Below are 14,428 nucleotides of genomic sequence, written 5' to 3' on the forward strand. Positions count from 1 at the left end.
TAGGGTCCTGGGATCGAGTCCCACATCGGGCTCTCTGCTCAGCAGGGAGCCTGCCTCCTCCTCCTATCTCTCTCTGCCTGCCTCTCTGCCTACTTGTGATCTGTCTGTCAAATAAATTAAAAAAAAATCTTTAAAAAAAAAGATTTTATTTATTTGACACAGAGAGATCTCAAGTAGGCAGAGAGGCAGGCAGAGAGAGAGGGGGGAAGCAGGCTCCCCGCTGAGCAAAGAGCCTGATGCAGGGCTTGATCCCAGGACCCTGAGATCATGACCTGAGTCAAAGGCAGACACTTAACTGACTGAGCCATCCAGGCACCCCAAAATGAGGAATTTATAACACATTTGGCTTGTCTTGGAAAGTTTCTCAGATCTTCCCTTCATGTAGAAAACTATAGAAAACACTTACAGAGCTCTCTGGACAGCCTAGCTGCATTCCGTTTGGGCTCCGCGTGCTTGCTCTCTGCAAGCTTGAAGATTCTAGCCTGCGTGGTCATCCTGTGGTATAGCGGCTCTGAGGCTGGTAGTAAAACAAAAATGCCTCTGCACTGCTCATCAAAACCCCCTTTCGCTACCTCCTCAGAAAAAAAAAAAAAAAAAAGTACATTGGCAGTCACCCTGACAGTCGTGACTTTTAGTCTTTGGATTTCACTTCACCTGCATGACCTATGTTTTGCAGCTTTTGGAAGCTGAGCTTAGATTTTATTTCTGAGTTCACGTAATGATTTTTAAAATGTTCTGATATACGTCTTCAAAGACCCCAGATCGATACGCCAATGGTTTTGAAATGACAGAATGCTGCGATATTCCTCTGTAATTTAAACATGATTAGCTGATGAAGCTTGTGATCAATACACTGCGGGAAGATAAATTAATTGATATCATCCTTTCGGGATAAGAGGCCCATTGGAGGCGGGATGTAACTAATGAAGCTGCTGCTTCATCTCTGAGAGCCATTTTTTACACCCTGCATTTTCGCTTCATCATATTTACACGATCATTCATTTATAGGAAAGCCATAAGCTGTGGACAAAGCAGTTCCCTATTAAAATTTTGTTCATTTGGAAAAGAAACCATGGACGCTGTGTGTGCTCCTTTAGTGTTAACAGCCTATCGCTGGGGATGACGGTGTGTTCCTTGGCACAGGCATCTTTAAAAATAGCAGCTCTCGGGACTGAGACAAGGATTGAACACCATTGAACTTCATTACAGCTTGTCCCCAAAGACACACCTCTATTCAAACAAAAGCTGCAGTTCTTCTGCAGTGACACCTATTGGTGTGGGAAGAGTTTTCTTATTGTGGACTTCCTTTCCAATTAAAGGCAGCACGCTTTATCAGCGAGCCCATTTGCCAAGAGAAGTTATGGCTGGTTGAATTTAGATTTGTATTGATTAAGATAAACTTCCAATGTGTGTAGTAATGTATTTAAATAAAGTCTTTGATATAATTACATGTCCTTGGCTATAATTCTATGCAGTAGCTTATAAAGTTAAGAGTGATTCTTTAGGCTATGCAAAAAATAGATTTTTGATTTTCAAGGGGGAGAGGTTAGTTAAATTACCTTGTCTCATTTAGGATTATTTTTGCTGCAAGTAACAGGAAAAAAATCATAACATTAGAATAATTTGAACAGGACAGGTGTGCATTTTTTATTGTTTTGTTTGATGGTCAAGGCTGCTGAGGTGGTCTGGGCAGGGCTACTGAGGCTGGAGCCGGAGGGCCAGCTCCTTCTGTCTTGTGCCCCACTACGTGTGCCTCTGTCCCTAATATGGCTGCAGAGGCTACAGCTTATATCTGTACATTTTCAGCAGCAAGAAAGGAAAAGGTGGAAGGAAGAAATGGGCCAAGGGCAGCCCTCTCAAGGAAAATTCCTGGAAGCTGCTGCATGAGCCCTCTCGATGGTCATCCCCCCGGCCAGCGCTTGCCTATGTGGCTGCACTTAGCCAGGTTGCAGGAGAACAAGGAGGAGGAGGCTCTGGGAAATGCTATCTTTAGTCTAGTGGTCCTGTGCCCAGCCCAGAGGTGGGAGCTCTGTTACTGCAGAGGAAGGAAGTAGTGGATCGTGGGGACAGCTGGTGGTCTCTGCCACATTCCCTGTATTTGGAAACCAGCCTCACATGAATTCCTCTTGTCTCCCATCCACTAGTTGCCCAGAAGATTGTGGCCACGAGGAAGAAGCAGCAGCTGTCCATCGGGCCCTGCAAGTCGCTGCCCAACTCCCCCAGCCATTCGTCCGTCTGTTCGGCACAGGTGTCCGCTGTGCACATAAGCCAGGTATGTGGGGTGGAAAGGCACAGCAGAACCAGGGAGCGGGCCAGTCCCAAGGGTACTCTTAGCCAGTTCTGAGCTGGATGTCTTTTATTTTTCCTTTTCCACTTTATAAATAACAGCATGTTGGTAATTGACTGTACATTTCCTTGAGAAACTGCTGTGGCCAAGTGGATTTTATGGGAATCATTCTTCAGTGTTTCCATCTTCGTGCTGCCTATGTTGTGAGGCATGCTGGTATGGGCAGAGGCTCCAGGTGTGCGTTGCGCTCTTTGCTTTTGATTTAAATTACCCTGCGTTGGTCCTGGTTCTGGTCTGCTCATGGGTTGAACAATTTTGGGTAAACCTCAGTGGCTAATCCCACCATATGCTTAAATTTGGTAGCACACCTCAACTATAATTACCATCTCCCTTGGTTACATCATTCCAGAGTAACATTCTGGCAGATTAATTACTTGGAAGCAAACAAAGCAATTTTCACTTTGAAGAACCAAATCCATAGTCTGCTAAGGAAACCATTGACTTGGTTTGCCTGTGTGTGTTTTTAACTAATATTTCTTGGGCATGTGTTATATTTGGACTTTTTTAAAAGGCTACAGCGAGAGGGTTTGGCATGCCACTTCCATTTTCCTTGAGGAAGTCAGTAAGTGATGGATTTACGGTAGGGGCCTATGAAGGTAGACTCAAGGATGTGGATGTCTCCACTGTAGGCATCTCATTTTCTGTGAATCTTTAAATGTCTTTGAAAGTATTTGGATTTTCAGAGTGTGCATTGGGTTCTGTCAAGACAAACCGCATTTTTTCTGCATCTGGTCTAGAGCCATGGAGTCTTAGGGCCCATTTAGTTCAGCCAACCCCTGCATCTTTCAAAGGAAATAGAAGATAATTACATTTTAATCCCCCTTCCCATTTTCGACTCAAATAACAGAGACCTCTCTTTCTCAAGTCACTCTTCTTAGGAAAAAGTACTTTATGAGATGATTGGTATAGTCTACAACAAGGCCATGTTCTACTCGATGCTAATCAACTAGCTGAGTCAGAGCAGCTACCCCACCTGTCATGCAGGCTTCTCTTCAGTGTAGCTTACTAACTTGTGGCTTACGACCCTGCAAAGGTGGTGACATTAGGTTCCTGGAGCATGTCATTAGTAAAACCTTTGTTTTCCATTGTTTCAGACAAGTAACGGAGGCGGGAGCTTAAGCGACTACTCCTCCTCCGTCCCGTCAACGCCAAGCACCAGCCAGAAGGAACTGCGAATCGATGTCCCTCCCACTGCCAATACACCAACACCTGTCCGGAAGCAGTCCAAGCGCCGCTCCAATCTCTTCACCGTGAGTGTCTGCCCCAGAAGCTTGAGTGAAGAACTTCAATCACTATGCATCAATTAGTTGCTGGATGGTTTAGTGTTACTTGTAGAATCCAGACTCAGTTAACGAGACTAGCACTGATTTCTTTGGAGGTCTAACAAAATTACAAGAAGCAAGGGTTTGGGCACTGTGGAAAATGTGAATTTCTCTGTGTGCAAGGAGTTCAGATACATGTGTCAAAATGAAGAGTGAGGGGCTGTACGAAGGTATTTATTATCTCGTGGTTGTCCTGGTCTCTAGCGACAGACTTGTCACTCTGGGTATGAGATGACAAAACTGTGCCAGAATCCCCAGACGTGGGCCTCTAGCCTTCCCTGTGGGATGCATCAGCGACTTCGGTGTACGGAACCCTCCCTTCTCGGGCTGGGGCTTCTGAGGATTTATCATGGGGATGAGGGGGTGGGGGTGGCTTCATCACCAGGAGGCTTCAGTGTTTCTCAGAGGCTCCTCGACAGGAGGCTCTCCATTGGACTTTTCTTTAGAGTCATTTGTGGAGCATTTTAAATCTGAGGATCATCTCCATGGGCTTAGGTTTATGAACTCAGAATCTGTAGGTGGGCCCCAGGCATGTGCAGTTTTTAAAAGCTCCCTTGGGCAATGGGGACACAGAGAAAATCCCTAAACTAGCGAGGAGGCAAAAGCACTCCCACCACATCCCTTCCTGTGTACCCAGCAGACATAACCAGTCAATCATGAGAGGCTCTGCAGCTGAGCCTAGAGCTGCAGGCAGAACTGCTGGCTTGTGACTGGAGTCGTTTGACCTCAGAAAAACGTTTTCCCTCCTGAGACCAGGAGTGTGCATCATAAGTACATCCTTTCAACCAGTGCTTTTGCTCCCTGGGGACACCTGGCAGTTTCTGGAGGAATTCTGAATTGTTACAACTGGTAGCCAGGTGGAGTCATGGGTAGCACCTGAGGTTGCTGCTAAGTATCGTACAAGCCCAGGTCAGCAGTACAGCACAGAGTTATGTGGTGCCCTGTTTTAAACCATTGGACTTCTCCTTTTGGGTGATTACCGCTGAGTTAGATGCAGATGAGTCCAGGATTTCGTGTCTTGAACTAAGCGGGGCTCTGCAGGGGTGGCTGGGAGCCTAGCTGACCTGTTGCCTTATTCAGAGACAGCATTTCTGATGTTGCATGCAGCTGCCAAGCCTGGTAGACACCCATGCCTTTCCTACCACGTTTGAGGCAGTCTTCCTATTGGAGAGTTGTACTTGCCAAGATCTGCTGCCGACAGACCGTCCCCTTTCCTTTGCTGCTTACCCTCTGCCACGTCAGTTCTGATGGACGCTGTTGCTGTGAGTGCAGGGTAAGGAGCAGACAGACCAGACCCAGACCCCAGCCTCCTGGGGTCCCTGCTTAGCCTTCCTGGGCCGGAAATGGCAACATTCTCTGTGAGTCGTGCTGCTGGAAGAATCTCCAGTGGGGTGAGGGGTCTTAGTGGCATGGATTTCAATTTTGTGTCTCCACCCTTGCAGCTGTGAAAAGAATTATGACAGTGCTAATAAGCAAAAACAGTTGTAGGACTGTGTGACCCACTGGGAGGGAGGTGTTCAGCCTTCTACAAGATGCAGGGGAATGCCTGATTTGGTTATAAACTCCTCTGTGATATAAGAGGCTTTCTTGTGAAATGTTTCACACACCAAGAATTAACAGCAGTTCCCAGTGCACCCAACACTGGCAGCACTTGGCAACACCCAGGCCGGGGGAGAAAGAACATGCAGGCTCACCACACTTTCCAGGGGCTGCATGTACTGGTCATCAGCTTTGGTTTCCATTCTAAGGAAGAGGGAGAAGCCAGGAAGTCTCTTTAAAAATAGGGCTGTTTGGAAAGACAGCTGTAGCATATACCCATTCCTACTCTTTAAAGAGTGGCTCTGGAATTGGAATGTGTCAGAAAACATTATCCTGGACCCTGCCCACTAGGTAACCATGACAATCCAGGTTGCATACAAAGGAGAAACTTTAAGGTAAGAAGAATCAAAAATATTAAGAACTCTGTTAATAAATACTTCCTTCCCCACTACTGTCTGCGGAGACTGGTTTTCTTGTCTGTCAGGAATATTTCTTGCCAGAGTCAACCCACATTCAAGACAGTGTTTTTGGAGAAGAAGGAGGGGCCGGAGGAGAACAGAAGAGAGGCATAAGGCCTTCCCCTCCTTCTCCAGGCCAAGCACGAGTGTACATGCAGCGTGCAGGTATCCAAGAAGAGGCGAGGGCCCCCAGCAGCCCAGACTGGGCTGGGCGGGTGCGGAGCCAATAAAAACTCATCCTTACGGTTACTGAAAATCTCCATTAATTATGTCGTAATTAATGTGTCTAATAGTGGAAAAGCCTCCCTGTGAACCTGTACATGATCACTCCTTACTCTCTTTCCCTTTCAATGTTGGAAAACAGCTGGAGAGTAAACCATTTTAGTAATTGAGTCCAGCCGTGCAGCAATTCTTAAAGGCAGTAGAAATTTGGGGTTATGAAGGAAGCAAATACTGCAGTGGATTTACACCATGGCATTTAAGGAAAAAGGTTAAAATCCCAGGGTGTGACCCAGGTGTTGATGTTGAACAAAACAGTGGTGGTGGTGGTGATGGTGACTTGTGGGTATTTTTAAGTTCAAGATCTTAGAAATAGGAACTCCACTAGATGTCAGTGTCATCCAAGGAATGAGAAGAGGCAAATTAGTTTTGAAATTGTAGCAATTAAGAAACTAAATTCTCGTTATTACCAGTTTACATCTACTCTTAAATATGTAAAATTCATAGACTCTTCATCCCTGGAAGTTGTTGGTAATTATTGCCTTTAATTGGGGAAATGTGTATTTATTCAAAAGCATCTAGTAGGAGGACACATGTGCCCTCGGCCGAACAATCTTAGTGAGTAAAATTCCACGCAGACTGCGGCTGTACCACCTAGATGGAGGAGTGCTATCCACCTTATTTATTAGACCGTCATAAAGAGGCCAGAGTTAATTAAGTAGTACACACATCATTTTTCAAATACCATGCTTATAAATTTTATAAAGTAGACCTGTAATGTACCACTCTGGGCTCACATTTTGCAGTTCCCAGATGTTTATTTGCATATACATGCGTTTTTAGACAAAAATCATATGCACTCTTAACAAATTATAGTAAATTTCAGATTGCTCCCCTGGTAGCAAATTGTTATATTTGTAGTAGGAATTAATCAAAAGCTTAGTTATATCTTATTTTGTTTGCTCTTTTCTTTGAAAAAAATCATTGTTTTGAGAAAAATTTTAAAAGGCTATGTCCATTCCATTTTTGGTTTTGTAACCGAAACCAAAGTGGGTTCTTAGGACAATTAATTTAGTGTAGTTGTCCTAATGTACATGTGGTTAAAATGTTTTATTAGAAAATATTTTTATGCAGAGACAGGAATAAAAAAAACATAGGCACGTACTTACATGGGGCTCATCAAACGCACACATTTTGCCGCGCCTGCCACGACTTTAAGAAATAGCACATCTTGGGTAAAAGTTGAAGCCCTGCAGGTGTGCCTCCTAGATATACACCTGCCCAGCTCCCTGCTGGAGGATCAGCATCATCTTGAATTTGGTGTTTATCATCCATCTGCACATCTTAAATTCACTCTAGTACATGTCCATCACTGACACTGCCTTGCTGCTTTTCATACTTTAAAATAATGGTGTCCTTACATGATCCTTCTAAAAGCTCCCCATCCTGCCCGCGGACACCAGTAAATGGTGCCCAGCATACCCAGGAAGCACACTGTGAAAAGATCCCTAGAAACCCACTGTAAAAACGGGGCAGTGAAGTTGATGGTGCGAATAGCAGCATGTGTGTTTTGTCTGCTGTGGAGGGGACCGTGGGTCCTGTCACAGTGTGTGCTAGTCAGAGTCTCACTGTGGGTTGAAGGGGGAAAGCAGGCTTCTGTGTGATAGCGCGGGCTCCTGGCAGCATTGCTTCCTGTCCCTGGACGCAGGTAGTTGATGGGGTGTCCCTCTGTGGCTTCTTGCGTCACATGAGGAAAGGTAAACATTTGTGTAAAGAAGGAGGTGATGACGAGACTATATTTAGCCTTTCTTTCTTCACATTCGGGGCTGGCAAGGGTGACGGTCTCTCCAAGGGCTCACCGCTGACCCCTGTGCCGAGCATGGTCGACCCTTGTTAGCTTCCCGTTGTGCGTGTCTGGCTGGTCCCTGCACACTGTTACTTGTGATACGCGCAGCTGGTGCCCAGAGCCTCTTTGTATGGGAGGATTTCACGGAGCGGTTTCAGCGCAAGCAGAAGCGTGTGCTGTGGCCATACAGTCTCTGGGCCAGCAGAAGACTCGGGAGAGCTCCCTGCAGATGCTTGCGTGCCCAGGGGTCTGTCTCCGCACAGTTGTTGGGTGCCCGTTGCTTTAGCAGCCACGCAGCCTGGGGCAGGGGGAAGTAATCGTGGGGCGGGGCTGCAGCAGACCCTTCTGCCCAGCAGCTGGTCAGAGCCTTAGAGTCATCGCGAATCTCTGTGCCACTTTGGTGGTGAAGTCTTCCTAACTTCCGGGGTCATTCATAGCAGCGTGTGTGATCGGACAGAGATGGGTTCTCTGGCAGCCTGCTCCCCTGAAATCTGGGCATCCGGCTTGGAGCACAGAGGGACTAGGGGGGCAGATGTGCTGCTTTGAGGAAGATGTTAATTTTTTTTTATGTTTGTTTTGTTAATTATTCTGGTTAATAGAGAATAATGAAGGTGGATTTTCAAATTTGGAAATTTAGAATTCATCAAACCCCAGAGTCCCATTAATGAGCTCTGTTGATTTAAAAAAATATATATTTTTTAAAATATTATCATCAGGAGCTTTAAATCTTTTACAAATGGAAACCTCAAGTGCCAACCTGCCTGTGCACTAAGATACAGCAAAAGGAGACTTGAGAGCCATTTCATAGCTTTAACTGAACATTACTAATTAAAGAATTAATTAAAGAGAAAAGTGAGCCCCTAGCCTATAGCTGAAATTCATGACAAGGAATCAGTATTTCCTATTTCCTCCCAGCCCAAATGGACAAACTTTGTCTTACGTTTTTCTGCAACTTTCAGTTTGTTGCTTTTTCACTTCCCGTTACCTCATTCCAGGCTTTTCTACCACCTTAAAGAAAAAAAACACACAGTGCCTAGCACATAGTAGGTGTTCAGTAAATGTCGGCTTCCACAGTCATCAAAGGGGCCTGTTTCCTAATGAGCACACATGCTCTTCAAAGTGCCACATCTGAGTTTACATCCTAGGGAGTTTTCTCACACCCGGTAACACTGCCCCTTTTAATATTAGAAAAAAACCTGGCTGCTCTCACACCCCTTTGAAACTGGATTTCATTAGCTCTTCGCTGCAGCACCGGACACCACGAAGTCTGTTCATTTCATATATCATCTCAGATTTGAAAAGCACATGAAAATATTTCTCCATTTTCAATATTGCGTGAGTAATGTTCCCATTGAAAAGTAATGGAGTGAAGTTGTCACTTGTCAGCACAGTTATTAAGGAGGACGAGTTTCAGATCTTTCTCTCATAATAAAATAAATCTGTCAGAAAATCATTGTGCTCACACTTCCTCATGCCATCCGGAGATGGAGACTGAGCTGTGGTGCTCCTTCCACTTCCCGAAGTCGCCTGCGCTCAGGGTTGTGGCTTCCCTGAGTGGCACGGGGCCACCTGCCCACTCCCAAGCAGGTCACACGGTGTCAACAATGCCGCCCAGGAGACAGTTCTGCAAACTTAGCAGATAGAGCTGCTCATTTTTCCCCAAGCACTGATGTGTTGTCAAAAAAGAGGTCTTCAACTTTGTTTCCCCTTTGTTATTTTTTGTGGTGTGGTGTGGTAACAGTAGTTAGACTTTGCTGCTTTCTAACTGTCCAGAAGCAGTTAAAAAAAAAAAAAAAAAGTTCACGGCACCTTGATATGAATGAAGAGTGCACTATTAAATTGCTCCGCTCCGTCGTTCGTAGAATTTCAAAATCCTCCTTCAGACATTAACTCAACATACACATTCATGTGGTAGGTTCCCCCAACAAGCCGCAAGGAGGCCTTTTCTCTTTGGCTGGATTAGCTGCAGCCCCAGAAAGCACTTTCCTGTTGGGCGTTACTTTCCTATACGGTCCGTTGGTTTCTACTGATTGAATTTTGAGCTCTGTCTAAAAGAATTAAAAGGGAATTTTGCGGAGGAAAAGTAGGGGGCAAAGTTTGGAGAATTCTCTGTAAAATAATGGGTTGGTGGGAGCAAAGTATTCAACAGCCCGCTTCTTGGGCTTGTGTGTGCTTGCGCCTGCGTTGTCCATGGCTTCTGGGTGCGAGAGCGAAGAAACCGTCCGGGGAAGGGCAGGCCTGCAGATCCGCGAGCCACAGCCCTTACCCAGATGCTAACTTTATTTTTGCTTTGCAGTCTCGGAAAGGGAGTGACCCAGACAAAGAGAAAAAAGGCCTGGAGAGCCGCGCGGACAGCATCGGGAGCGGTCGAGCCATCCCAATTAAACAGGTACGCCGCTTCCCCCTTTTTTCCCTTCCTGGAGCTGGAGACACACCTCGCCTCTCCTTGCTATGATGCCAGCTCGTGCGCCAAGGTTTGTTTGATGTGCTCTGTTGATGAATGTAGAAGTCACTCACTTGACATCAATTAGAAGAGGTTCCTGTGTGTATTAAAATAGGATCATTAGAATAAGAAGAGGGAAAAATGTGACAACAGATCTAATGAAGTGCAGTCTGCCCGCTGCATATGGAGTGTGTTTCGAGGCTGAGCTGGCTTCAAAGGCTGCCTTTGTAGCTCGGCTTTGATTGGGCCGCGGGCCGCCAGTCGACAGGGGTAAATCAGATCGCCGTACAAGAGCCCCTTGTGATCACAGGAATAGCCCGATGTGGCCCTAATTTGCTCTCGCAGACGGACATCTGAACACTGTTTCAGGCTGGTTTGTAACAACGAGGCAATTAGTTGTGATAATCATAGCCGGTGTGTCAGCTGCGCGCTCTTGTTTGTAATTTGCTAATGAAGGAATTGTAACTTTGATTAGGTTCAGTTTCATTTAGACCTTATTATATAAAGGAACATTTACAGCTGTAATGTGGGGCCTTAATTAAACTTCCTCATTACACAACAGGACTTGAATTCAAGCATTTGTTTTGGCCTATGTCGCTAGCCTGGAATAGGTTTTCATTAGCCCAGAAACCGGGTACCAAATTACTTTATGTCTCAAGTAAAATGGAAGTTCACGTGACATATTTTGCTATTATAGTTCCAGAGAAAATAAAAATAAAGACTTCGACCCAGCACTGTGGCTCCTGGTAATAGCATCTTTTACTTTGTGAAAGAAGTCCAATTGATTTAGAGTGCATTCTGCTTGAGAGAGGGGGAAAAAAATCTGCAGGCAGGGTAATAGCTCTTCCTCTTACGAACATGGCTGTAACCACTTTGTTCCTCTGGGGGATTGCTCTTTGCCAGCCTCTTCCACGCGCACCCCATTTCCTGTGCCCTCCGCAACTCCGGTCGGCTCCGGCCGCCCCTCCAGAGGGCAGAAGTCGGTGCACAAATGCAACTTTACCGTCTGAAACAAGCAGGAAGGCCGCGTTAGCTGGCGGCCGGGCGGCCTCCGCGCGGACGGGTGGAAACAGGTCGGATAGGGGCTGAGCAGGGACTCTGGGAACATTCAGTTCCCAGGCCACGAATGTGTGGTCAGGCTCCCGGCACCATTGAGAAAAATCCTCTTCCCTCCCCTTTGCTGGCGGGCAGTGTCTTCACGCTCTAAAATGGTTTTGTTACTGTCGAGGTCCACACACGTCGTTGCTCATTCTTTTCTTTATATGCTTTTATTTAGACACTGAGCCGTCTACAGGAGGTGATTTTAATGCGTGATTTTTCTGTTGATTTTGTTCCAAGTAGGATTATGAAACTCCTTTTCATATCACTTAACTCCTTTTCTCTCATTTAAAAAATGGGTCCTGGGACTTTTCCTTTTGGGAATATTAAAACTTGATTCTCGACCATTTCCTTGATTCATGCTTCTTGTCTGTTGGGGGATGCCGCCCTCCACACGGGCTGGGCAGGCCCCTGGCGTAATTGGAACCTTCACTCAGTTTGTACCCTGCTCATCTGCAGAGGGGGCCCGCCATACAGACGAGGTTTTCAATCTGTGTGCCGATTGGAGTTGACCACCAAGCGTAAAATGAGTATTATCCAGTCTTTGGAAGCCTTTCAGTTGTGAATGTTCTAAATAATGTCGTCGAAATCTAAATCATGGTCTGATTTCCCAGTGAGTCATGGTTCAAGAGCGTGCTGAGATCCTTGTCCCTCATGGCTGCCAGGACAGCTCCTTCCTAGAAGTACACACCTGTCAGATCAGAGTCCCCCTGTGGCAGAAGCTTCCAGTCCTCAGATTCCTCATCTGTGAAATGGGCCTTGGATGATAATCAGAGCCCCTTGAAACACTGGGATGTGGAGATTTCAGAGAGAATTTTTTAAAATTCCAGCAAAACAGGATTTTCCAGTTAGTCATGCTCAGGGCACCTTTGTTGGAGCCTGTCTTTGGGTCACGGGGACTGATGTGGGTTTATAGCCGGTCCTACAGATTTATCTCACATGCCTGTGTGTGCTGTGTTTGTAAAGGATCCGAGATCATTAGAGACCCTCTGAATTCCTAACCCTTCCCGCACAGTGACTTCAGCCAGCGGAAATGAGGAGCAAGACTGCAGAGGAAGGAGCCAGGTGCTGGCATGTTCTTTCTAGATGCTCTCCAGATCTCTTGTCAAGGGAACGAACAGTTAGATGAGTCCTTAATATTGGTTAAGTGCTCATATAGTGTCCCCTTGAACCCCCCACACCGCGACAGGTGTAGCTGTACTATCCTTGCTTTAAATGAAACCCCGGGCAGTGCGAGCACTCCCGACCAAGCCACTTAGGGAAGTGATGGGGCCAGGATCCAGACACCAGCCCCTCGCCCCAGTGCCTGTGCTTTCTCCACGGCTGGTTGGGGGAGAGCCTTCGGAAAGCTCAGAAAGCAAAGTTATGTGTTTTAAGTAAAACAGGTGAGCCCTGACCTCAGACAGATACCTTCCGCCTATGTAGAAGAAACTTCTAAGACGGTCCCCACATTTGTCTGGGGACCACACCACCACTCTCACATGCTCCAGGCGTGGAAGGTCTCCCTTTGCCCTGCCATGGTTTCATTTGCTACCCCACCCTTCTCCCCAGTGCAGGCCCTTGGCCTTGCCACACAGCCACGTTCAAGACTTGGTCTGGGCATGGGAGCCCCATATCCCAGTTTCTAGGCCAGTCACCCCATGGCAAAGAAACCATCCTGGAATCTCAGCGATCCCCATGGGGCTGGTGATGGTGACGGGTTTAGGACCAGCCAGTATTTTTGATCATTGCAAACTCTTTCTTCCCACTCCATACAGGAATCTTGTAGCAGCTGGTTTAGGGTACGAGCAAGGTGGTCTTCACCACGCTCTGCCACTAGACTCGCATTTGTCCAGATTGTGTTCCAGCGGATTATTTTAACCACACTTTGCTCACATTCTGCAGCTCGTTCATTTTGAGAATAGAGGCCTCTTCCCCCAGTGTGGGAGCTAGCTGGAGCATGCTAGACAAGGATTTCATCTCTTCTCCTTTCCCCCCAGTTAAAGATTCCTCATCAAGAGTATGACTGATTTTCTGCAAAATAATTTCATTTTTCGGACCTGCACCCATTTCTTTTTTTGTCCTTTCTGGGACCTTAGAGGAGAATTGGGTCAGAGGGTTCTATTTTTTCTTCTTTTTTTTTTTTTTAAACTAATAAGATAAGGTCTGTTCGAATAAAAATTAAAAAGCAAAGCAAGAAAAATAAAAAAAAGCCAGAGGCCCGGCTCAGCGGCGAGTGGGCTTGTCACGTATTAATTTTTCATTGCTGTGGAGAGTTGTACATACATAATCACTTGATTGCAGTGGGAGTTAGGGAGCTCCTATGGTGTCATTTGCATAAATCTTGTTAAGTCAATGGCAGTTAATGAAGTACAAATGAGCCCGGAGAAGGTGACATGCAAATCGTGGGTGGCAGATGGGAGGTCTGTTTGGGGGACGGCAGCTGTGTGCTCTCCTTTCTTTCTTTCCCTTTGGCATTTTTTAATCTCTATATTATAGTACGGATACACAGCCTCAGCCCTGGCCTCTCCCCCTCCCGGCAGACTCCCGGCCAGAGCCTGGCCTCCTCCCGCCCCTGCCGCGCTCACTCTGCAGAAACAGACCTGATGGCCTCACCTCGCCTCCCGCTTCCTAACAAGCACTGGGGTGTTTTTGAATCTTTGAAATCTTGGTCGGCTTTTCTTATCATGCTTCCGTCATTGAGAATACATATTTCACTTGGTGAGGCAAACATGCGAGCTGCTCACTAAATGCTTGGAGAGAGTATGTTGTCTCCTGCAGGACTTTGAAGAATGAGAGTAAGAAACACTGTCTTTGCTTCATCATACTGCCATGTGGGAGTCTGGTGTTCCCCCTTGAGACAGGCCAGCGGTGTCTACCCAGCATTACCCACCTTCGCATGTGCGCCGTGGGCCTGGGGGGCGGCGGGCCTCCTGGGGCTGGTCAGGAACGAGAGGCTCTGGAGGTGGATGGGCACCCTTAAGGTCAGGCTGCGGCAGAGACCCCTGCCTGTCAGTGCAGACCCCTCAGGCGGGCCCCCTCGGGCCTGTCTCAGTCATCTCTCCGGGTCCCTTGCCTGCTGGTTTGCGTTTTCAAGCTCCCAAGTGCCATCAGGCCTCACCATGAACTTTTAGAGATTTATGGGCAAAACATCTACTTCCTGCTTTCAGAAGTTGT

At 46.6% G+C, this 14,428-nt stretch overlaps 1 protein-coding gene across 2 annotated transcripts in view; it reads left to right on the plus strand.

The window, feature by feature from the left end:
- Positions 1–14,428, plus strand: part of LOC111157513 (ArfGAP with GTPase domain, ankyrin repeat and PH domain 1) — a 556,692-nt gene that overhangs the window by 249,671 nt on the left and 292,593 nt on the right. For both annotated transcript variants that reach the window (XM_022519024.1, XM_022519112.1), the window contains exons 7-9: positions 2,145–2,272; positions 3,442–3,597; positions 10,028–10,120. In XM_022519024.1, the coding sequence (XP_022374732.1) occupies positions 2,145–2,272; positions 3,442–3,597; positions 10,028–10,120 (377 nt within the window). The remainder of the gene's footprint in view (positions 1–2,144; positions 2,273–3,441; positions 3,598–10,027; positions 10,121–14,428) is intronic.

The sequence above is a fragment of the Enhydra lutris genome, unplaced genomic scaffold (assembly GCF_002288905.1).
Source record: "Enhydra lutris kenyoni isolate GAN:26980312 unplaced genomic scaffold, ASM228890v2 scaffoldscaffold1, whole genome shotgun sequence".
Taxonomy (NCBI): Eukaryota; Metazoa; Chordata; class Mammalia; order Carnivora; family Mustelidae; genus Enhydra; species Enhydra lutris.